At 40.2% G+C, this 25,737-nt stretch overlaps 2 protein-coding genes across 3 annotated transcripts in view; both read right to left on the bottom strand.

Moving 5' to 3' along the window:
• Positions 1-12,664, bottom strand: part of LOC126400730 (transmembrane protein 87A-like) — a 33,244-nt gene extending 20,580 nt beyond the window's left edge. Inside the window, exons 1-11 of the mRNA XM_050061648.1 lie at positions 12,512-12,664; positions 10,115-10,172; positions 6,299-6,396; positions 4,384-4,500; positions 4,135-4,182; positions 3,926-3,967; positions 2,584-2,710; positions 2,372-2,433; positions 1,469-1,652; positions 1,264-1,363; positions 998-1,091 (exon numbers count right to left, since the gene is read on the bottom strand). Of these exons, the coding sequence (XP_049917605.1) occupies positions 998-1,091; positions 1,264-1,363; positions 1,469-1,652; positions 2,372-2,433; positions 2,584-2,710; positions 3,926-3,967; positions 4,135-4,182; positions 4,384-4,500; positions 6,299-6,396; positions 10,115-10,172; positions 12,512-12,622 (1,041 nt within the window). The 5' untranslated portion in view covers positions 12,623-12,664. The remainder of the gene's footprint in view (positions 1-997; positions 1,092-1,263; positions 1,364-1,468; positions 1,653-2,371; positions 2,434-2,583; positions 2,711-3,925; positions 3,968-4,134; positions 4,183-4,383; positions 4,501-6,298; positions 6,397-10,114; positions 10,173-12,511) is intronic.
• A 6,042-nt stretch (positions 12,665-18,706) lies between these two features.
• The window catches only part of arhgap5 (Rho GTPase activating protein 5), a 71,954-nt gene continuing 64,923 nt past the window's right edge, over positions 18,707-25,737 (bottom strand). For both annotated transcript variants that reach the window (XM_050061308.1, XM_050061306.1), the window contains exon 7: positions 18,707-24,800. In XM_050061308.1, coding sequence (XP_049917265.1) covers positions 24,482-24,800 — 319 coding nt within the window. In that variant the 3' untranslated portion in view covers positions 18,707-24,481. The remainder of the gene's footprint in view (positions 24,801-25,737) is intronic.

The following is a 25,737-nucleotide window of genomic DNA, read 5'->3' on the forward strand; positions in this document are numbered from 1 at the left end:
TGTCCTTTTCAAAAATGCAAGAGGCGTTGCTTTGTTGCCGGCCGTTTTTGCCGGTGTGTTAAACACACTTTAGAAAGGAGTGTCCCCAGACTATCAGAAGGCGGAGATCTCTGATTGTCTGCTGGCGAGACTACATCCACAGTGGTCACGGTCTTCCTCTCAGCATTCTCTATGTATTTATGTGATGGCACTGTGGGTCTCCTCGTGGATCAGAATGGAGACTGCCGTCACTCCACCATGGTGAGCCAGAAGGTGGATAGCTAACACAGTGATTTATGTTGACGCCTGCCACACCGAGTCCTCGTCTTCCTTCGCCTCTGCCACTAAACCTCCACTTCTTCATTTAGCATATTTTTTTAGCAATTTCATTTGAAGTGGGTTGTTGTTGTTATATGGCTATTTAAAACATATGGCTGGTAGTTGTTCTATATAGCTGCACTCTGGAATATTAAGGGCCACATTGCTCATTTCCATACGATAAATAAAAAAGTTTTTTTAAATAAATTACCCACTGGAGCTTAAAATTTTAATCCTTAGGAATTAAATAAAATAAAACCTCGCTGTTGATGTGAATCATTATATTATTAGACACATGAGGGATTCACAGGAATCAAAGCAGCATGTTAAATCTAATGCTACTGTTTTTAATTTGATTTTACGATTTACTGTTCACAGTTACTGTTAATACAAACCAAACATTTCCAACTGCTGCTGCTCCACAATAAACTGGTAAAACACAGAGTGGCTTTTTGTGTGAAGCAGCCACAAAACAGTGATGTATTTGTCACAGAGTTTGGTGCTGACAGTATCTGATGATCTGATGAGTGGGGCTACAACCAGGACAACTCAGATGAATAGAGAATAGGTTATGTGTTTCTATGAATTATCTGAAACTGTCACTGTGTCCCACATCTGTTATGCTAACTAGGCTAAAACGAATATTGAGAACATTGAGACAGCTGTGGGGTGGTGGAGTTTATTAATAGTTGGTACTTACACCTGTCACTCTTAGCACACCTTCCACAGAGGAGAAGAGCAGGTAGAGAAGCCCGACAGCGACCAGCCGGTGTACTGTGGTACCCAACCTGGGCCTGAACAAGTGAGGAGGAAAACAGATTTAATTATACTGAGTAATGGCTGAAATAAGAGCTTCAGTAGAGGGTTTCCCACTGATTTTTAATTTGTGGAGAATAGTCACTCCTCATTTTAAAGTGGGAAATAGACATAACGTGAGGCAAAAGGTGAGTTACTTAGTAAACTTACTTGACTATGCCGTAGCCAAGACTGACAATGAGGACAAGGATTCGGGCCAGAGATCGTTTGAGTGCAGAGAGCAGCTCAGCAAAAATGACAGCACCCTGAACTGTGAAGAGAAAACAAACAAACAAAATGACGATGATATCAAACTGAAGTGACAGGAGAATAAAACATTAATGAACAGACGAGCAAATGCATCAAATCAACCAACCGTGGTCTCCTTTGTAACGGATGCTCTGGTACTCTGAGTAAAACACAGCTTTCTCCAGCATGCCGAGGATGATGACAGCGCCGATCCAGAACTGGATCCGCAGCAGATCCCTCCAATAGCAGGCGCACCAGAAGAGCCAGAGAGCCCCGAACAGCACGTACACGATGCACATGACCATGAAGAACTGTGACGGACAGAGGAGACAGAAAAGTATTCAGCTGTGTTTTAAATTACAGTTAAGCATGTATATCAAGGCTGGGATATAATCTCTGAAGACCAATACTGTCATACTCAGGGTTATTCATTTATGTTATCTTAGTATCTAACATGTAAGTAGTATCTTCAAGATAGGCGTTCTTTTAGTTGGTGTCATGTCACATATAGATGTTCCTTTTTTCCAGTTCTTTTTAAATGTCTTCTCTCTACTACGTCAGCTTTCCATTACTAAAATTTCCTGGACAGTTTCCAGCCAGTGTTCCTGTTTTAGGGGGTTAATTTGAGCCAGTGCCTGGTGATAGCTTTGTTACTTGCTGCAAGCAAAAACTTTAGTCAAGGAAATATCTTTTCTCATCACAACACCTTTAATGTTCCTGAGATACATCACAAGGCAGGTATTTGGGATTTTATATCCTTAAACATTAACAGCCACATTAATAATTTCCCTGTATGACCTGATCTTTGCACAGTAGTAAAATCTAAGTTGCATTCTGTTAAGGCTGCAAGCGGAGTTGAAATCTTCAGAAACAATGAGTAAGCAGGATCTTGTGTTGAGATTGAGAACAACTAAAGATACTGTTTAAAGTTTGTTTGCCCTGGACAGTTATGTTATTTAGTCAGAGAATTTGTGTTTAAGATTTTTCTTTACATTTAAAAACCTCCCTTTATATAACTTATGGTACATACCATCATGAGGGGCCAGTCTGCTGGAGAAGAGAAGTCATGTGGTCCCTTCATCTCAACTTTCACTGGGGAAAGAAAAATAAAAAAAGGTCACTTCTTTTGACACAGAAGTGTCACCTCTTTAAATTCTCAATTGTCTGTTTTTAATTCTGTTTTTTCACAAATTTATTTATGAGAGATTGTAAAGCCTTTTGGAGTAAAACTGTGTTTCTCACTTGTGAAAGCAAAGTTGAACTGCTCTGCCCCGAATTCGTCATCCTCAACTCCGCGGAACAAATGCTGCACCTTCACTATGAACAGATACGGACTGTCCTCCCAGGCTTTGGCCACTGCACTGATGTCCTGTGAAACAAATGTTTGTGAGCAAAGAATCATAAGGTATGTCTTTATTTTTAGTTTTTTATATGTACACCTACTTAAACCATAAATCAAAAAATGTTAACACCAACAACAGTGTTTGCAATTGACTTCAATATCTAAAAAGCATGAGACAGAAGTAAAAGTTTCAAGGTCAGGGTTTAACATCAGCCCTGAGAGGTCACGATAGAATTTTTCCTGAACTACTTTTGTGTTGCCTTTTGGGAAATTTGGGATAACTTTATATTAAATATGTTCATTGAACCCCCTTTTAATTGCTAAGAAGGCCCAGGTTGTGATGTATACATTTTAATGGGTGTATCTATGCAGAGATTGTGTGTGTGCAGTGAAGTGATATGGCTGTGCTGAGAGGGTGAAGCTCTCCCAAAACTCCTGTAGTGGTTTGATGACACCTCTGTCATATCTGACAGAAGCAAGGCTTTCTCACAGGGGCAGATCATCCAGGATGGCAGCTGCTATCCCTAAAAAATGCCTTGGCACTGCAGCTCTCACCCCAGTTTTGGACAATCTAATTAAAAAATACGTTTCTGGTGGATGTTTGCAAATTTCCGAGGGCAAAACTCCAATGTCCGAGCAAGAGATGACACTGCTCACCTTCTGTCTATCCCGATGTAGTATGGACAGTCAATCAAATTTCATCAATAAGAAACAAAAAAACAACCTTGCCATAGTGTGTTGCCAGGAGCTGTGAGAGGACACAGGCTTTTGTAACAGACCAAATTCACCCAGCTGCTGCTAGCCATCCCTGCAGTGGGCAGCAGCTCTGTTCTCTCCTGCCCACATCTGTTTCGGCTCCCGGTGTCACACACACAACAACTGCTGATGGCTTTTTTTTCCTGCCAGATGTGTGTGTAGGTTTTACCGAATGGCCGCGGATGGATAGTGGCAGGTTCATTTGTTGAGGTGTATTTTGTTTAGTAACGCTAACACCTGTTTGACTGTGTCAGGGACGGATTGAGTCGGACCAACCCTAAATATGCAGCTACCAACATCTCTGAAACTGCTCATATTGCAGACAAACTTTTTATCATCCATTACAGTGCAACATACAATATTAAAACACATCATTTAGCGATGCAGTGACACTTCATTCAAGGCTATGAATAGCCCGTGGACATGACCTCTGATAGAAACATATATTTAAAGACATTACAATAAAGTAGTAACAGCATGTCTTACCGGCTTATCGGGCCAAATGAGGCTCTGATTCGATGGGTCGCTCTGAACAGAACAAAGAACATAGTCAGCAATGCTTCATAGAGTGGCAGTGTGAAATAAAGCCAGGGTTGCGTTCACACACACATGCACAGATTAAGCTTTTAGATATTATGCTCAGTATGTTTAATCCCTTTTATAAACACAGCATATCAGCTCGATCTGTGACTCACCTTTGGGCTGGTGAGCGGCTGATACGGGTTGTAGTCTGCATAATACGTCTAGGTAAGAGGGCGGAGAGAAGAAATATGTTTAGACTGTATGCAGCAAATCATTTAAATGTTGAGAAGATGAAAAAGAATATAAGAAAAACATTTTCATGATGTGACAAGACATTAGATAATTGCTGCACTTAAAAACACTGAGATCAAATTTACATACATAGTGTAATGTGCTATGTATTGATTGTCTTTGTCACAAACCCTGGGTAAGAAGAGTGATGAGCAGTTGTCAAAGTACATGTAGCCCTGACTGTAGAAGCCGCTCCAGCCGTCCTTCAACATGTGGTCCATACCAAACATGTTGTTCGCTTTGTTGTCCTACAAAAGGACAGTGAGAGGAAATAAACACACGATGCAGTCAGTTAATTCTTTAAAACTACACTGGTGTTGCAACATTACACCACATTAATAAAGGACAGTGTTGACTGTAGATTAAAGAGGAAGAATACTTCTACAGATAGTAAAGTTTCACAAGGGAGATTCTTCTACCTGTTTTAGAAACCTGTTTTGAGCCTGACAGAAGAAGACGCTCACTTTCGAAACACATCTGCTAAAAATGTCCTGTTGAGGCTCCAGGTGACCTCAATATATCCTCGCTTTATGACCGACAGCGACAAGGTGAAGCACATCAAAGTCAACACAGGACAAAGAGCCAGCGCTGGCACAAAGACAGGAGAGGAGCCTGAGGCCATCGAAACACTTTGTGGAAGGACGCACCTGCTGCTCTGACTGACTGACAGCTGATGCTGGATGTGACGCCAAAACCACTGATGTGATAATAAAGTCAGGGAAGTGAACTTTCTGAGGTCACCTCCACACTAAACACTATAATCTCAACATAATCACATACACTGGGCATGCACGTACAGATGTAAACAGGAAGCAGATTATCTGTTCTGCGTTTGGTTGCTCAGTCACAGGAAAAACCACAGAGATGGCGAAACACAGGACCAGAGCCAGACCGCTCGGACTGACGACGAGGTTGAACTGTTACTGAAAGTAACATCAGTATAAGGCGGTCAAGATGGTAAGAGACAGATTAAGAGTTGTTACAAAGCAAATACGAGGACATATCAGAGCGTTACAGGCATCATCCACCGCCGGAGGATACCATGACAATGGGAAAGGAGCAGCCACACAAGAAGAATGAAATCACAAATGTATGTAGATGTAAGCTAAGCCGTCCAGACTAAAGGTAACCCTGGAGTTTTTAAACTAAAACAGGGTCAGCAGTGTTTTCAAAGGCCTCATTTTCAGGGGTAGTTTGGACTCTTGGTGTAAACGTAGCAAAAGTTATGAGCTTTATGAGTTGTTGCCCAAGAGTGAGAAGTTCATAAAGTGCCCCTTGAGACATGTTTTAAAAATACTTATACTAATATTTAGTTTAACATGGTTTTCCAACATAGAAAGTAAAAAGAAAACACTCTAAAAAGAGGCTGGAAGTAGATCTACTCTTTCTCTCTTGTCTCGCTTGTTAGTTTGCAGGCTAACTGGCAGTGGCTAACACAACATAAATGGTTGTGGAACGTACAGCATTATGTGTGAAAATGGGAGTTTTGATAATAGGTAATGTAAGGAAACTCTGGGTTACATCCTAAAACTGCACACTCTACCATGTTTGCTGTCAAAACCTTCACTATGCTAATGCTAACTCTGCTCTCTGTACTGACAAGTCCGCTCTGTGCTGGAGGTTTCACGTGTCTTTGCCAGTGTTGTGTTGAAGTCTGTTCCCCTGTTGATATGTGCTTCCGGTATTGGACAACTATTGGCATTCACATTAATGAGAAACCTAATGTAGCTGCCTGGTGAACATTTTAGGGAAGTACACAGACATCACCCCTTCACTACAGATGTGAAAACACCTCTCTATTTACAAACTTCAAACAGGTACAATTCAGTATGGTCAAGATCAGACATTTTAGGGGATATAAACATTAAAAAAGAAAAGAAATTTGAGTGGAGGGGACTTTAAAAACTTGATGTAGATAAACTTGTCTCGTCAAAATCCACAAAGCCTATTTTCTATTTACCAACTCTATAGTGCTTGTGTGTGTGACATTAACATTCATGACAAAACAAACAGTTGACACATCTACAGACAAAAGTCAATACTCACTGGTGTGTTAAAGACCTCATTGTAGCACACAGAGGAGCGCAGGTACCAGCTGATGTTGAAGGCCAGGTTTCTATCACATGATGCTGTGTCACCCTGGACTGCACAGAGATAAGAGACAACAAATTACTCAAAGGGTGGAGCACTGGATTATTACAAAGTCTTACTGGTCGTCTAGTGAGGCTGTTACGGGAGTTACTCTGTGTGTTTGGTGTTCATACTTTTCCCCGACCACAGTGACTTTTGATATCTCCCTGCGTCACGTTGCTGCATTGCATCCTGGTCTATTTTCTGCTGCAGTGGGAGTAGGTATCAGTATCTCTCCCTCATTTACAGTTATTATGGATTTCTCACTTTATGACTGGTGTATGCTGATGCAAACTGACATCTCCTGAGAGAAGAAACAGTCTCTGATTCAGAAGGACTGAAAAAAGAATCTGACACTCACTATCAAATGTTATAAACTGTATTTTCTCCAACCAAGCTCTAGTGCAAATATGCTGAAAATATCCTAATCTAGGCTACACCTGGTACCGTATCAGTATGGTGCTGCAAAATATATGAGCCTTACAATGACGGTATCTAAATCAGCCTATCAACATTACTAATGGCTCAAAATGAATGTTCATTTATATCTTTTCCCACAAGGTGGCTCCTCTGCAGTAGGCTATTAATGGTTATTTGCTACTTTACTTGGCCGTGAAAGCAAACAAATCTGTCCGCACACTATTAAATTCCCTGCTTTGTTTTTTTAATTTTGAATTTATAGTTAGCCTAGCTAGAGAGACTCAAGATGAGCCGCCGCCATTTAGGTTTGGCTAAATTTAGAGGAAAAGGCGCCAGATCGTAGACGTATGATGCATGAATGTTAAAACCTTGTTTTAATCAGTATAGAGGCTCCCAGTTTTCTCAGTTGGAGAAAGTAAAATCGCATCAGGCCTCAAACAATGATGTATGAAAAATAAAAATGTTAAAAAATATCTGTTATCTATTTCCTTATTTTGACAACCCCATGGGGAACCACTGTAAAGGAGATAATATGTGGCTCCTGAGCCACAGGTTGCCTACTACAGCATAGGTATGAAACAAATGTAAAACAGTCACACCTTCATTCAACAGAGCCTCTTATCAAATTGAATTGCCCTATTAATATGAGTGGGTCAAGTTTCAGTTTACTACTGCAGGATCATATAATTTAAGACAGTCCTAAGAAAGGTTGTTATGATGTCTAAAATTGTCCCGGAGATAACAGTTACATTGTGTTTAAGAGTTTTAGAGTGAATTTCAACTTCTCTAAAATGTTTAGATTCCAGAGACCGGTTGCACAAAACACCTTCAATTTTGTTGTTAAGTATAACACTAATGGTTTAATTTCTCCTTAGCTGAGGGACTTTCACAGTTGCCCAGAATCCCTCAATAGGGTGCCTTAGTTAAGGGACAACAATCACTCATTTACTGTGCTGAAAGAGGTTTTACGGCGAGAAATGTTTCCATTCCTCTGAACTCGGGCGGGCCTTCTGTGGGGGTCACAACAACAGGTTTACAGTTGGTAAACAATGGAGGAGAAACTGGCGGTAGCTCTTGCTGGATACCCAGAGCTATACGGCCTGATGATAGACAGCAGGTTGTCAAACTGCCCCTGAGTCATCCTAAAATATGTCTGGAAACATCCATCATGAAGGAGAAGCTCCTGGACCAACTGGTGGTACTCCCCATGATCCACCCTCTTTTTTAGGGTCTCATGTACCCACACAGATCTCTGTTTATCTCTGTTTCAGTCAAATATAAAGTATAAAATCAAAAGCGTATCCGCTAGGTTCTCCTGGTCGCAGAACGTTCTTCTCAGGGTGTGATATTTTTCATTTATCACCATGAACTCAGTCATGTTGCAGTTAAGGTAGTGTCAGAGGTACGGGGTTTTTTTTACCTTGCCTTGGTTGCTAAGGTCTTTTGTGCAACGGTCTAGGGACTCCTTAAGTATTAAACCAAGACAAGGAGAAAACCATAAATACTTAAGTGAACATTTTAAGGAAATCTGTGCAACCGGACCCTGAAACTGAAATATGCTTTTCCTTTAATAAAATAATAGACCAAATGAGCACAGGTCAAACACCATAATGCAGGAGAGCACTGTGCAGAGCATGGCAGTGTGACCCATCTGTGTGGTGCAGATAAGACGCTTACCAACATTATTTTTTATCATTTCAAAAACTGACATTTTGTCAGGGGCTCCCTGTGCAGGTGTTCCAGGAAAATCTGCCCTGCAGGTTGAAGGACATCCGGCTTATATAAAATGTCTGGAGTTTATCCAGTGAGAGCCGTGAACACATTGTGGGGTGTGAATGTCAGCACAACAAAGCCATTTGAGCTGACATTTAAACGTTAAACCCAACACTGTTAGCAGAGTTACTGCTTTTTATTTTATCTGGAGCCTATCCCAGCTGTCATAGGGCGAGAGGCAGGGAGACAGACAACCATTCACACTCACATTCACACCTACGGACATTTAGAGTCACCAATTAACCGGCATGTCTTTGGACTGTGGGAGGAAGCTGGAGTACCTGAAGGAAACCCACGCTGATATGGGCTTTTCTAAAACCAAACTGAGGAAGTGTATAATAATTTGGTTAAAACTAAGAGACATGAAGCCATATCATCCCCCAGGATCTGCATAAAGGAAAGGAAAGAGACACAGAGCGCCTTTCTGCACAGAGCAACTTATTTGCCTGTTGGACTCAGGTATTGCTACCTGACAGATTTTGGGTGTATAATTTAAGTGGCTGATGGGCGGAATTTGCTATTGGAGAGACAACAAGCACCAACACGTCTAACGACAACAAGTATGTACTGTCCCTGAGCGTTACATTCCTGTGACTCACAACTTGTCTGGCAGTAACCAAATGAGCATCTTGTTATAGTAAATGTTCTACCTGTCGGACAAATGAATTTTGTACTTTGTAACAGGAATACTTCACCCCCCCAGATGATCATTTGCATATCAATTATTCACCCCGTGTTCACTGACTTCAGGAAGAAAACTTTGTTTCTCTTGCATGCCACCATGGTGAACGAAGAATCCAAAAAAGGAAGAAGCTGTTAACTGAATTGAAGTCATAGAAGTCCATGGTTAACAACAGAAAAACTTTATCAAAACATCTCTTTACAAACTCTCACACAACTCGTGCAGTATAATCCAAGTCTCATTTATCCAGGCCTATGCTCAGTACTTCCTAGACAGACAGCGCTTTCCAGAACAGAAAGTTAAACTTTATCTATACCAGACTCCATTGACAAAAACAGCAGTTTTACCTCACTGAACACAGGAGTTGCTGGTCTACCACTGCCTCAATCAATCGTTTGTTTCTGTTATTGTGTGACTTTAGTGCTTTAAAGGGTTAGTTTGGATTCACAAAAGTCTAACAATAACACTAACAAACAAACTGATTGAGGCAGCGGTAGACCAGCAGCTCCTGTGTTCAGTAAGGTAAAATTACTGTTTTTGTCAGTGGAGTCTGGCTTAGTAGAGAGTATGGGTAAGTTTCACTTTCAGTCCTCTGTTAGAAAAGGCTGTCTGTTTGGGAAGCACTGAGCATATGACTGGATAAATGAGACTTGGGTTATACTGCACAAGTTGCACACCTATGACTTCAACTCATTAAGAATTTTCTCAGTTTCTGGATTCTCCGTTAACTTAATATCTGTATAAGGTGGATGCAGATGCAGGAAGTAGTCTGGGGACAATGGTACCTTCATTCAATGCCCCAATCCTGTTATGAGAGAAAACCCAACAGTGCATGATGAAGCAATCAGACTACTCACACTTCATGTAGATGGTGGTGTTGGCATACAGCGTCTTTCGAAACACGGCCTCCTTTGTCTGAAAACACAACAAATACAAATCAGATCTTATCTTACTATTTGAGCTCGGCCAGATGACACGTTAACAACAACACTGCCGTCTGGAGCCACTTCAGACCACGCAACCTATCATCATAGATCTGGAGACAGTTTCCAGAGGAGCAGAAGATGATATCGAGGGACTGTAACAATATTTTATTTTGTGAGATGAATCACGAACATGTGAAGCCAGGATGGTAATCAGCCACTGACAGATTAAGCATCGTCTTCTTCTTGAGATATGTGCAAACTACAAAGGGTGGACATTTTTGTATTTTTCATATGAGGAACCTCAGGCTTCTGACGAAAAGACCATGATACTGATAAAAAACACTTCTTTTATTGAGTGCAGTGTAACATCCGCTACAGATGACAGCTGTAGATATGACTGAGTAAAATGCAGTGCAATTCCAATAACAAGGCAGGGACAATACACTACTGCTTTTTCAGTGGCAGCTCATTTCGGCTGATTGTGTTGCCCTTATATTTAGATTTGCAGCTATACACCTGTTTCAAGGTATAAGGTGATATAAAAGCTGACGGTTATCACACCGTGTACATTTGTGTATCTACAATATTGAATAAAAAATGCAACTGGACAGAAAATCTCCTCTTTATTTTAATTATTTTCAAAGAGGAGACAAACTTCCACTAACAAAAAGGTTTCAATTTTCAATTATAGTAATAAAATGTTTGTTCAACCATCAATAACCCTTCAATTTTCACTCCGTTAAGGGCCATTATGGCTGATAATATAAATTCTGTAACACCATGATACCATGAAACTGCAATATTTTCTGAGACCGTTATTGTACCGTAAATAATACATGTTTGTTTTATTTTTCTTAAATCTAGACTACGTGCTAGTAAACACATGTTATAATACAATTTGCTCCACATCTGGGCCCATATTCTCAAGCTTTCAATAGCATATCAGGGTTCCACACCTTCATGAATACATTTGTGTGTTTGTTTGAGTGAGTTCTACATGTTGCCAACAGGTATGCACAAGTATTCTTAACACTTGAACACCTTTTAAATGTACATTATTATCTATTGCACATAACTGTACATACTTCTTTGGTTTATTCTTGTTCTTGTCGTCATTCTACTAATGTACATATTGTAGTAACCGTTACAGCACAATATATTTCTGAATGTAACACTCGTTTACAGTGAAATGTAGCATAATGCACACATTTACACACTTACAGACTCGGCACAGTAAAGATGTATATTTCATTCCTACTATCTTAAGTACTAGAGTTAATATTATAGCATAATGCACATTCTTATTTCTACTTTATTAACTGTTGATGCTTTTAAAAGCAAACTTAAGACATACCGTTTAAGCCTGGCTTTTAAATGAACTCTTTTATTTTATTTTTAGTATTATTTCAATTAATTAATTATATATATTTTTGTTTATTTACTAGTTTGTTTGTTTTTTATTAATCTCTCAATTAAGCTGTATTTTTTTGTTTTTATTGTGTAAAGCACTCTGGGTTGCATTATTTTTGTATGAAAAATACTATATAAATAAAGTCTGATTGACTGATTGCACTTAATTACTTTATATTTACATACTTCTATATCATACTCATATTCTTGCTGCTTATAATTCTCTATTATTGACATTAAAGTGACTGTAACAAATCTTAATTTCCCCTCTGGGATCAATAAAGCATTGCAAAAGGCAAGCATTAGGTGATTTATTCAATCAGAAATATGGATTTTTTTTGACAAATAAAAAATTTAAAGATGGATAAATGACAAATAAAACTTTAGACATTCAAATTTAAGATTAATTAATGACTTTAAGTCCTTATACATGTCTTTATACATGTTTTAATGAGCTGCAGACACCCTGTACATGCACACACTGTACATAATTATCCAGTCCATTAATATTGCACTATTTTTACAGTTGACAACTTACAGAACACTTGACTTGAATAGAAACATTTTATTTTTATCTTATTTTTGGTCTGTGGTGCTTTTTATACATATTAATATATACACCTATTTATTAGATGTCAATAAGAGTCCTGTCTACATTTACTTGCCCCCCTTTGCTGTCCTTGTTTCTAGCTGATATGTCTATTTCTGTGCAAGTACACTGAGAGCAAACAGAGTTATATTCCCAGTATGTGAACACACTCAGCCAGTAAAGGTGATACTGGTTCTGACACACGGACCGGACTGACGGGTTGCTAGGGGGCTAGTTAGCAACCTCGGCTAACAGCTGCTACACAAGACTTAGCACGACAGACTCTGTAATAACGATAAAAATATAAATGTCGAAGGAGTGACACTGACCGAGTTGATCTCCACGTCCCATACTGACACCTCTGGCTCTGCCGCTGTGCCCAGGCGGAAAACTAAGGCAGAGAGCAGGAGACATAACCGATGCGACTGTAGCATCTTCATCTGTGCATCTACTACAGCAGGTCAGGCTCGTATCCGCCGTCAGTTCCGGGTTGCGGTCTGGCTGCAGTTCACAGTGTCACCACAAGATGGCGGCAGAACACCGGAACATCCGCCAGTTTGGAAAACATCAGCTAGCATGATGCTAATGTCATGTAGCCAGGATAAGCTACAAGACACAAGCTACATACCAGTGTTTTAATGAGAATAATAGTAATAATAATAATTTTATTTGTAAAGTACTTATCTAAACAAATAAAAGGCAGGTTTCTTCCTCATGTCTCATCCATAAAGTTACTAGTTACTGAATTATCTATCAAAGGGCTGTAGGTCAATAAAAGCATGGCAACAGCTTTTCTGAGTGACTTGATCCACTCTAATCTCCTAAAAAGAGCGTAGGACAACAGAAAATTGACACCAAATGTAATGTGAGGAGCAAAATAAGATATGAATGTAGTGAACATTTAATTGTGTAGCTGCCAAATAACTAACAGAGAAAAACAAGACAACCTACTAGATACGTTCTCACAAAAATAAATCTCTTACACAAGGTTACAAAGTGCCTCAAAAAGTGCATGATAATAAGACAATAACAATACAATATTTAAAATCAACCATTTCATGCATGAATTATAAATAGCTAAGTCAAGGTTTTTTCCCTAGGCTACGTGTTTTTATTTTTTTCAACGCATGAAACAAACAAAACAAAACAGAATTTGAAGTTAATTTTTCAAACGTGCATTTTTGAAGGGTTTTGTTCAGCCCGTGTTTCAGTTTTCAACTATAGAAATATAAACAAATGAAATAACTTATATTATGTGAAACTATAAAAACATACTTGTAATGTTGTTCAACTAGTGTGTTCCCTTATTAATCATATTCTAATAATGGTCAATGACTCCTGACTGCTCAGCCTCTCCTCTCTGTTGCACATGAGAGAAGTTTTCCTTGTTGGCTTTCTCCCAAAAACCCCTTCTGATAGATATCCACTCATTTGAACCCAAACCTTAACCAAAAGACCACTTTTTGTGAGAAAGTCTCGAGGAAAATTTCTCCTAACTGCCCCTCTTCCCTGTCTACTTTCATGTCCTCTCTCCCTCATTTACCCGGTGGCTCTTGATTCTTCAGGCCCCTACACACTCCTCCCCCAAAATCAATTTATTTACAGCCCAAAAAGTCACCACAGGTTAGGTTTTTTATTTATTTACAGCCCAAAAAGTCACCACAGGTTAGGTTTTTTTCCAATTCAATTTCAATTTCAATTCAATTTTATTTATAAAGACCAATATCACAAATCACAATTTGCCTCACAGGGCTTTGCAGCATACCACATCCCTCTGTCCTTAGGACCCTCTCAGCGGATAAGGAAAAACTCTCCAAAAAAACCTTTAACGGGGGGAAAAAAACCAGTAGAAACCTCAGGAAGAGCAACTGAGGAGGGATCCCTCTTCCAGGACGGACAGACGTGCAATAGATGTCGTACAGAACAGATCAACATGATAAATTAACAGTAATCCGTATGACACAATGAGACAGAAAGAGACAGAGACAGAGACAGAGACAGAGAGAAGGAGAGAAGGTGCCCAGTGTATTATAGGGGGTCCTCCGGCAGACTAGGCCTAAGTCAGCCTAACTAGGGGCTGGTACAGGGCAAGCCTGAGCCAGCCCTGACTATAAGTTTTATCAAAAAGGAAAGTCTTAAGTCTAGTCTTAAATGTGGAGACAGTGTCTGCCTCCCGGACCGTAACAGGAAGATGATTCCACAGGAGAGGAGCCTGATAGCTGAAGGCTCTGGCTCCTGATCTACTTTTGGAGACTTCAGGGACCACGAGTAACCCTGCGTTCTCAGAGCGCAGTGTTCTGGTGGGATAAAATGGCCCTATGAGCTCTCTAAGACATGACAGACCCTGACTATTTAGAGCTTTATAAGTTAACAGTAGGATTTTAAATTCAATTCTGGATTTTACAGGGACAACAATATTGCATTAGTACTATTAATAGTAATTGAAATATAGCCAGCTATGGATGATGTCCAGCTTAGTGGACAGATTCATTAAAATGTCCTCCCATCATAAAATCAATACTTGATGTTGCTTTTGTTTTTAACTTGAAAAGGTCTCCTATTACTGGCAAGATATTCCTGAGCTGCACATCTGTTACATCCCGTCTGCCATCTAGGATTTGAGAAATTTGTGTTGCACTTACAACACCTGGCCAGTGGGTGGCAGTGTGTGTCATGACACACTAGGGTCCACTGTAGTGGCTTATACACAGTTCTAGCATCAAAACCAATGTATTCAAGAGAAAATGGGCTTTACATTGCTGTCCACTGTAGTGACCACTATGCGTGAAAGGGTTAAGAGCTGAGAAAAATAGCGTGTACAGAGGCAATAACAGAACAAAAGGAAATAAAACACAAGAGTTAGAAATCACAAAATTACAAATCAGGTATTTAAAGGGAAAGTTTTCCTATAAAAATATCTTCAAAGTAATGTGCTAGCCAGCCTGATCCCCTCAAGTTGAAAATTCCAGAGCCTCGGGCCTCGACGGTTAAAGCCCAGTCACCTTTAGTTACCAGCCTCGATCTCAGGACGACTTGTGAGGATAGGCTTGAGGATCTCAGGTCACGACTCGGAGCATAGGTAGCCAGAAGCTCAGCTATATAACTGGGGGCCAAACCATGTTGAGCTTTAAAGGTTATCATTTTAGACTGATATTCAGCTGGATCTTAAAGGTCCAGTGTGCAAGACTTAGGGCATTTTAGTGGTATCCAGCAGTGAGGATTGCAGATAGAGTGCCTCAGGAATGAGTCCTAAAACCCCAAAAATGAGTTAACCACACTCCTCGTGTCACTCATGTCAAAGTCAGTAGGTTTTTTGAATGCTGAAGAGACTTTCACATTTTGTTCAGCAACATAAAATTCACGGTAACACTTAATTTGAAGAGGTGTGCATGACATGACACCACATTACCAGACTAACTTCGAGTTCAGATCAGTGTAACAATGGAGGAAACCAGGTGAGGCATCTTTTAAGGAAGGGTTCACAGAGAGCTGGCAAAAGTTGCATCATATGAACAAGTCTCTTCAGCTCTAAGGACAAGACAGAGAGATATGTTGAAGTGGAGAACTATGTGGAGCACAGTGCTGGTGTGGACGCATCTGGAAGTGACTCACACATCATGTGCGTGGTGGTGTCTTGAATACCTTTTGTGTGTCTGAGCACTAATCAGCTGCTTGTAGATCACAGTAGATTGTGTTTCATAGCTATGTAGGTAAATAGATTTATTAATGTTTGACTGCTGTCGTTAAGTGTAATTTTCAATGCAAATCTGACATTGTTTTAAAAGTCTTGGAGCAAGCAGAGGGAGGCATGTCAACTAAACTTTAGGCAACTAAACTCCAAACAAAAACACTTAAGAAATTCCCTGTTTCTCACTGCACATGACTTTTGGTTTTCAGTGCATCACTTAGACATTATTGTTGCTCAACAGTAACCACAGTCGAGGTCAGCAGTGACAAACTCCTCAGTCATCTGACAGTGTGTCACAGCCTGTTTACGGCCTCCTTTAACTCCTCCAATATGCAGTCCTGCTGCTCTGCTGACACCTGATGGTCAGTCGGTCTCTTGTTCCTGAGTGCCCTGACTGACTGTAACTTCCCGCAGCTCCTCCCAGCACAAGCAAAAGCTGCTGTGCTTTAAAATAAAACTAGAACACTTCACAATTAATAATAGAGTTGTGGTTGGTGCAGACCAGCTTCACCCCACTGACCTCCATCATCAGATTCTGTTTGATGAGCAGCTGTTTCACTTTATGATAAACTACAATACACAAAGCTCTTAAAAAAAACTTTTGGTTCACCGTCAGGGTTAGTAGGCATCGATGCATTCAATACAGGGCAACAAGTGACTGAATCACATCATGGCCACAGATGTTCAGATACAAACATGACACAGTTTGTGACGTCACAGCATCCATCATCTCTCATGATGGTTTAACTCTACTCAAATGTTCAGGTGGAACGCCAACAGAATAAAGATGCAGTTCAGATTTTGACCACTAGATGTCGCACTTTACCTTCTCATCACCTGAGTGTCTGCAGCAGAGCTGAGCTGTTAGTGTTCAGACACAACACTGTTCACACCACCTCTACATACCATAATTAATCTTATATAACTCAAACATTACACCACACTGTGACTCCACAGGGACTTGGGTTGAAAAGTTGGGTTGCTGGTTCAAGTCTCAGTCCAGATCAAAAATCCAGATTGTTGGAGAGGTGCCAGTTTGCCTCACGGGCATTGCTGAGGTGTCCTTGAGCAAGGCAATGAACCCCAAATTACTTGGGGGGCCAGTCTATGTGCAGCTCCCTCGCTCTGAGATCTCTCCATTCATGTATAGATCCTGTTTGTGCATGTGCGTGTGTGTTTCAGGCCTGTGTGTATATGACAACAGTGGAAACATCTTATTTGGCCTCTGGGATTGATAAACTATATTTTCTTCTTCTATTACTATATTAGGACAGCACTTAAACCTTGAGGTCGGACCCTTTTAAAAGGCCACAAGGTTAATCTAGGAAGCCGTACAATGGCTAGTGTCGTTGGAAAAGATCAAAATAAATAAACAAATAAAATGTAAAGTTCTGCTTCACACATTTTCATTCATTTTTTGGATCCTACCTTAATTTTTCATGAAATATTAGACATTTCTTAATGTGAATGAAACCATCTGAGAAGATCAAAGTGAAACTAGAGAATGAAATTTCTGAAGGTATTGTGGGTGTGAATGCTACACTGCAACGCTGGCTTTAAATGTTGAATATAACCATTAATGTATGAAAGATGTGGGATATTTTAAGATCTCTGGTCTCAGTTTACAGTGAGTTAATTGTGTCAGTTGGTGAAGTTTCTCTCACTCTCAGGCACACTGTGCCAAATGCGTAGGTCTGTTTGCTTCCACAGCAACACTGACTGAGAGAGCACGACTTTTACTCCATTTTGACCACAAATGATGCATGTGGAGTGAAAACTGTGGGCATGATGGCGAGTTAAAGAGAAATGCTTAAGAAGGTCTCTGCACTCTGACAGCTGAGTCCTCCACTCTAACCCTGAAACATCCCGTCCCATAGAAACCCATTATAAACCTGAGGAGAGCATTTGTTTTAAAACCAAGCTCCAAACAAGTCTGAGTATTTAAAAAAGTTTGAATGGGATCTGAAAGTTGAATACAGGCCAGCAAGTATGGATGATGGGGAACATTTCAAAGTCTGAATGGAATTTCTACGTGAATGTATGAATTAGCATCTGAAACACGACAAAAGGCCACGACCAGACACTGTTTCATTGTGAAGGTCCACGAGCCAAAAAGGTCTGGAATCACAGCTTTAATTTATGTTTTTATTATAATCAAGGTTCCCACACATTTTCACCAATACATTTTCGAAACTATTCCATAACTTTTTCCATAATATTTTACCTTATTTCCACGACTCTATTTAGACAATGTCTGAAACAAGGTTAATTCAAAACTTCTCCAAACCATACTGTTAATTCCAAACCATTTCCAGGCCTGGAACACTGTTTTTATGATTTCATAACTTTTCCCAAAAAAAAAATTATGACTGTGTGAACCCTGCTTATAGGCACATCAAACCTTTTTTTTTTTTGTAATTTTTAAAAAATTTAAATTACTATCTGAAAAGCATGAAGTAGAGTTAGGGTCATGTTAAAGAAAAAAAAATCCTAGATTTCATGATTATTTCAAGAAGATTCCAAGTCTTGAATCTATGAAAAATAAAGTCATAGATCTATGAGAATAAATTTAGAAATATTATGAGATTAAATTTATAATTTTAGGAGATAAAAATCACAGATTAAGCCCGGAAAGTTGCGTAACATGGTATTAAATGCAACAGTGTGTGTACAAACCATGTTGGGGGTGACAGTAGTATTTGTTTTTGCAGGACCAAAGTTATATCACTCGTTACCAACAGGACTTCTGTTGCTATTATTACATTTACAATGTCACGTATCACCTGGAAACTGTTAACTGTTTTCATTTTTAAAGGAATAAAAAAAGACTCAGCAGTTTTGGAAAAAAAGAAACTTTATTTGGAAACATTATGGGAGAAAACAGAAAAAAACTTGTTTTAGAGTTTTTCATTTCTGAAAATCATTTTTATTTACTATAATACAGCGGATGACGTTAAAAGTCAGTTGGTTTGTACACCGGTGTGACTGGATGAGCAGATCTTATCAACAAAATGATAGAAAATAACAAGTTGATTGGTTGATGAAAAACTACAGACGAACAGCTTAATCTTTTATTATCTAGCAGCTGCTGACCCCCCCTCACCCCCTCACTCTCTCACCCTCTCACCCGTCACCCTCCCATCCCAACCAAACCCTCCCCCCAGAAAAGACTTGAGCTTGTAGATCAGGACGCTCTCGGCTCTGTTCCACTGTCGCCTTTCACTCCCTTCAATGTGCCCTTCAACGTCCCCTTCAGTCCAACATCATAAAACCTTAAAATGGGCTTTTGGCTACGTTCCATTCTGAATATTTATCCCCTTTAACTCACCCTGTACCCTCTCATTCACACCTCAAAGGATAATTAGTTCCCATTTGTCTGCAGTGGGTCCCATTCCAGACACGTGTCCCCTTCACAGTGCCCTTTAAAGTTCCCTAAATTAGATTTGTGGCGATGTTCAGACGAGCTTTGGCTCCATTTCATTTCTCTTCAGTGCCACCTTTTACTCAAATTAAAATAAAAAATTATATTCTACTGCATGTTGGCTTTGTTCATTTCTACCCTTTAAAATTTGTGTCCCCTCGTGTTATCATTCCAAGATCCTAAAATTTCAGGTGGAAGTTGTAGAAAGGAGGGCTACAAAACCATGTTTTTGCAAATTAAAAATTCTTCAAATATTGTTTTGTTTGGCAAACAATCTGAAAACCCCCCAAAATTACATTTAAAAGTATAAAAATAAACAACAAGCTGAACAACCAAACATAGGTGAGCTGGAACCAGCATTGTTGCTTAATAAATTAATAAAAATGATCATAATATATCTATTTCCTGCTGCGTTTATGATGATTCTATCAGCACTCGTGTGAAGATGAGACGTAGATTGTTGATAGATTGTTTTCTTAAAATAGAAATAAAACCAACAATACTGGCAGAATTTGACAAAAAAGAAAAGATTAAACCTCAAATTAATTGCCTAAAGACGCCATACAGGAAACAGCTGACTAATTTGAAGACACAGGAGACACATATCTAAAATGGAACGCACCCCCGCTTGACATTTTCAAATATTTGGATTCATACCCCGCCGCTGACATTCATCGAGACACTTTTTGCTGATCACATTTGTAAAGACGAATCTGGTTCAGTCCACATTTCCTACTGAGGAGCACCATACGTCACACAAATAGCAACTAGCAGTGCAATGCATTCTGGGTATAAAGCATCACATGAAGGAACCATAAGATCGATCTTAAGTTTAAGGAATGAACTGCACTTGACTGCTGCAGAAGGAGCAGAGAGGAAGTTAATAACAGTGCGCTCAACTGTGAATGAATAAGCTTTAAAAAAGGCTTTTAATTTGGCGGCCAAACTTTTAACACCATGTCAACTCAAACATCACAATAGAGTCAGAATGCAGGTTGGAAAGAGTCTTAACCTCTTCTGATCTGTAATTTACAAAAAAATAAACAGAATTCTTGAAGATTTAATCTCAAGTTGTCTTCAGCACTCGTTTAAAAGTTATTTTCGGACTCCTAAAAGACTTGTATGTACATCTGGATCTAATAATATTCCCTCAGGTGCACGAGATTTAAGGAAAAAAGTTTCGTCTTGTTACCAGGAATGACACAGTACCTCCTTATATAAACACATTATTGTGTATAAATTGACAAAACAATTCCAGGCAACATTAATACAGACATGACAACTGATTATAGAAGTTTTTACATAATTTCAAAAATAATTTCCTCGTACATTTCCTGGTAAGAACTGGGTTATTTGGTCCTAATTAAAAGGAAAAAAGTTACTCCTTTTTAAGACGAGCTGTAATTAAAATCAAATAATTATTATTCATAACTCATTTCTGATTGAAAACTTTATTCTCTGTGGATGTTAAGTTGTTTACCTGCCTGTGGACACGTTCAGCTGACCTGCTGTGTCCTGATTAAAAGACTCTGGGTGGTGTTGCCAATTAACTGATATTAATTCTACTTTGTCTGTAATTAGGACCAAATGAACAGAAGTGGAAATAAATATTCTGATCCTTTACTCAAGTGAAAGTGGCAACAATATAGTGTAAAAAAATATGGAGTTAAAAGTAGTTAGAATAAATGTAATGTAGTAAAAGGTTCAGTATTTCCCTGTGAAATGTAGTGCAGTGTAAAGTAGTGCTGAAGTAAAGTACTTGAAAAGTGTACTTGAGTACATATTTTCCACAACTGTAATAAATAAAGTTCTTTCCAGGAAATTTAATGGAAATTATTCAGACACTGAAATTACGGACGTGTAAAATAAATTGATTTTTAAATCATTTCTGGCAACACATTCTGAATCCCAACTCGTCAAATACCGACGCTTAGTTAATGGCCCGTCATGTTAAACTATGACACTCTGAGTTTTGGACGCACAGGGACGGCTTGTGAATTTATGCTTATTACATGCACTGTGTCTTTTCAAAATAAACTTCAGTTTCACCGGAAATGTATATTTTCCATTTGTTAAATGCATAGTCTCTTTTCAAAATAAACTTAGAATGTTGGTTAAAACTCTTTGTTTTTAGGTTGACCTCCTCAGGTTTAGGCAACTAAAGAACATGGTGAGGTTTGGCTTAAAATAAGCACGATTGCTACTAACCTAATGTAACGTCAGGTCACATACGTCGCTAGCGTAGTATGCTACACGTACTAGCACACTACATTGTCATTAAAATTACGTTTGGTTTCACATGGGACACAAACAGCAATCTCTGAGAGAAAGTCCAGAGTTTGTTTGACTGCCCACCATTGCTCATTATAATTTGGCCGTTGCTTGGAGTGTCAAAAAATGACCCATATACATGCTGCATCTTTAACCTCCTGGAAAATGCGAGGTTGGGTGCTGGGCACTGCTTTTATGCCTCTTTTGTGTCAGCTTTCAAGAGCACGGTGGCAGGCTGCAGGAGTGCAGAGCTGATCTTCTTCCAGGCGCTGTTTAGGCTGATTGCCTGTGGGACAGATGTAAAGCTCTGGCAGCTCTACACAAAAATGATCAACTTTTTCGTGTTTACCACAGACTGCTGCGTTCCAAAAGTTGAACTTGGTTTATCTCAGGACAGAGCCGTCGAACTCTGAAAAGTAGGCGCTCGGGAGTGCTTGTGCACCACGACGGTGTCACTCTGGCGTTTTGAGTGCACCTTCCATGTATCCACATTGAAAACAATTAATTTGGGGGTGCAAAAAACACGCCATGTGTATGACCCCTCAGGGTGCCTTGGTGTGTCTGTGTCTGTTGCCGAGGGCTACTGTCCAAGTGTCAGTATTTGATGAGTTGGGAGTGAGACCAGGTTGTTTCTGACCATCATCTTTGTTCCAACATGGAAACAAAAATCTTTCTCATGCAGCAGGTGGAATACTTTTATCCAGACGGACAGACGAGTGTTTGAAGATTAAGAAAATACCTGGAAAACCGTGATAAATGTTTAATGTCATCTCGTGTTTGCTATCAGCTGCTGACGATACTCAGCATGGATACAACCCAACGAGACAGACAAACTCAGGGCTCAGCTGAACACAAGTTTCAGGTGTTACTAAATTAATCTGGACCCTCTGGCGATTTTCCTCCGCCCTCGTCCTACCTCAAAGTGTCATCGATGAAGAAAGTGGCGAGGGATTTTCTCTTCTCTTTCAGACGAGCCAAAGAGGATTAAAACCCACAGATCTGTTATCAAGCACCCGCCCCTCTGCACACACACACATTCACACACTCACACACCATCAGAAAAAAAAAGATGGGTTTCAGTTACACCATCAGAACCACAAAGAAATATGATTATAGCTTCTGACAGATTATACAGTCCAGTACCCCGTGGTATTTCACTAAATCAGCAACCTCTGCTGCTGATAAATTTATATATATATATACTTATATATACTTCTTTCCTCTATTTAGGGAAAACTATTCGACATATAACCAAAAATATGATATTAAGAGTTGATTTCTTGCATGAAGGAAAAGAAACAAATGCAAAAAATTAAACCCCTCTTAGAGTTTTTCTGTGGAAATGTTCCCCTTAAACCAAAAACAAGATTCAGTTAAAACAATGCAGATCTTCAGAGCTCCTTTAGAGTTTCAGAGTGTTTCATTTCATTTTTTTTAAACTTCTTTTTTTTCACTAAGTGGCAAAAAACAGAGACATGCAAATTTTAGTTTCCAACAAACCAACAGAACAGGAGAACAAAAGTAGAAATGAAGGAGCGTCCTCCACGAAGCGAAGGAAGTCACCGAACACGGAAGACGCCTCCTCAAAACCGGACAGATCCAGAATGCATCGTAGTGGTTTCCTCGCGCATGTGCCGTCATCGAGGGGGTCGTCGGTAGTTGCATTAAGAGTTAGAGGCTCTAAAGAGACGAGTCAGTTGGGCTGAAGGTTTGCAGTAAAGTCCGTAAAGTCTGATTCTCTCGTACGGATTGTTACAAGTCCGTCAGTCCGCGTTTTTTTAATTCCCTCCTGAATCCCCCCTTCCCTCTGCGGAGAAGGTTCAAACTGGCTGTAACACAGACCACAGGTCAGTTCACACAGACACACACATCATCATCGTCATCACACACAAACTGGGTAGAAATCAGACGCTACAAAAACATACTTAAAAAAAAAGAAAGAAGAAATAAAGAGTTCAAATGATAAAAACGACGCAAACAGACATGAAATTGGCGTGTGGGACCTTTGACACAAACCGTGCATGTGCTGTCCTTTAAGGGGGTCAAAGTTCACGTAGCGGGGGAGGGATCATTTCATTTTGTCTTTTAAAACCAGACTCCCCAAGACTAAAAATAATCCACAATTTATTCCACCATTTGCTTGCAGTGTGGCGTCGGAGGGAAAAGTTCTTGCATGAGATTACGTCCCCTCGCCTCCTCTTACCGACCGACTTTGGGTCAAAGGGCGACAAAAGAAGAAGAAATGTTTTCCTGTGCCGAAATGTCAAAAAGTCAGTGAGTCAGGAACCAGTCAGTCAAATATCTCATAAATCAGGTGTCGTATTTGCAGTCGTGGGGACTCTCTAAGTTTTAAATTCCCTTTTCTGTTGTCTCGGAGCAGGAGAAGGGGGACAGGGTTTAAGGGGGACCTGCTCAGGACCCCAGTGTGCTATTTCATCAGGGTAAAGTAGGAGGAGGGTAAATCTATTGTCTGCCCCAAAGTAAGTCCAAGTAGTCAGACCCTGCTAAACGATTAGTGTTGTCGCTATGTGCCAAATCAAATCAGTTCAATCATCAACTGTTCTCAGTCTCCGTATCATAAAAGGGGCAGTCAGATCCAAAAATTAGTTCCAAAAAAGGTGACGTCCGATTGTAATTCTCTAATCCAGGATTTACCTCACAGGATGAGCCGATCTCACAGATTAGGTTTAATCCAACAAACGGTCGATGTGTCTCTAAAACCCCCGAAGCTCATTCACCTCAAAGTCGATGACAAACAGCAGCTGCACCAACCGGGTTCATTTTATTTTTTATTCTAACAGCCGAGCGGCGTTTTGTAGAGCAGAAGACGACCTCCAGGCGATCTGATGGCCCAAAGCGGCTGGCAGCTGCACACAAACAACCCCCAGACTTTATGTCCCAGCATGCTCTGGTGGCTGTTTAGATGAGCGGGTCGGGGTGCAGGGTGTGCTGGATCTGCTGCGGCTGCAAGGGTGGAGGCAGCTGCAGAGGGAGCAGAGCCTCCACCATGTTGTGGCAGTGCGGCGGCGGCGTGCCCTCGCTGCTGGAGCTCTCGGCCACCTCGCCGCCGTGGAAGAAGTAGTCGCTCTGCAGGATGAAGGACTCGATGACGGCTTGGTTCAGCTTGGTGGTGGACAGCGTGTCTTTGTTCTCGAAGTCGGGCCGCATCAGCGTGGGCCAGAAGCAGATGGACAGGTTGTCGGCCGTCATCAGGGTGGTCTTGCTGTGCTGGCTCACCCTGTGGGAAGAAACAGGTGGAGAGAGACTGTTACGAAAAAGTCATCCACAAAGTGCCTATTCACAAAACTCTTCATCACAGCTAAAAATGCTGAAACAAAGCTTCAACCTCTGCGGATGAAAGATGAAGCCAACATGTTAAGTGCCTAAAACTGCAGTTCCTCTAATGGCCACTTGAGGCCATCTCCAAGCACGAGTCAATCCCCGTAGACCCCCATGTTAAAATGTTTTCAGAGAAGTTTCAGCTGGTTGCAATCAGCAGTCCTCACCGCTAAATGCCACTAAACCTTTCTAAATTTTACACACTGCTCCTTTAAAGTTGTGCAGTGATGTGATTTAATAAACAGCCGCCAGCTGCGACAAGAAAATGAGCTGATTTTGTCTTGTTGGAGCGTCAGTGGACTGATGTTTTGATGAAGTCATTAATTAATGAAGTGTGACATAATGATTAGGGGGTGAGTAATTAGATTTTCATAAGAGTAATTTGATTAATGACGGCTGTCATTTCTCTGTCACTGAACACTGTCCAGCCTGTTGGCCGCTGTGCTGAACAGGATGAAGGGAAACTTTCTGCAGGGTGACGACAGGACTGTTAAAGGAATACTCCACCCAAAACATGACCATTTAATTATCAGTTGCTCACCCCGTGTTAGGCTGACTTCATTAAGAAAACCTTCTTTTTCTTGCATGTCTCCACAGTGAACGAAGAATCCAAAAACTAAGAAATTTCCTGATGAACTAAAGGCGCTTACAAACTCTCACACAGCTGGTGCAGTGTAATCCACGTCTCATTTATCCTGTCGTATGCTCAGTACTTCTCAGACACATTCATTTTCTCTAAAACCTTACTATTTAAAACACTTCCACGTATAAAGAGTGCACCTGGGTAGGCATCTGCTTAACCAGGCACGCTACTCATCTGTGCAGAAGTGTTTTAA

This window comes from Epinephelus moara, chromosome 14 (assembly GCF_006386435.1).
Source record: "Epinephelus moara isolate mb chromosome 14, YSFRI_EMoa_1.0, whole genome shotgun sequence".
In the NCBI taxonomy this organism is placed as follows: Eukaryota; Metazoa; Chordata; class Actinopteri; order Perciformes; family Serranidae; genus Epinephelus; species Epinephelus moara.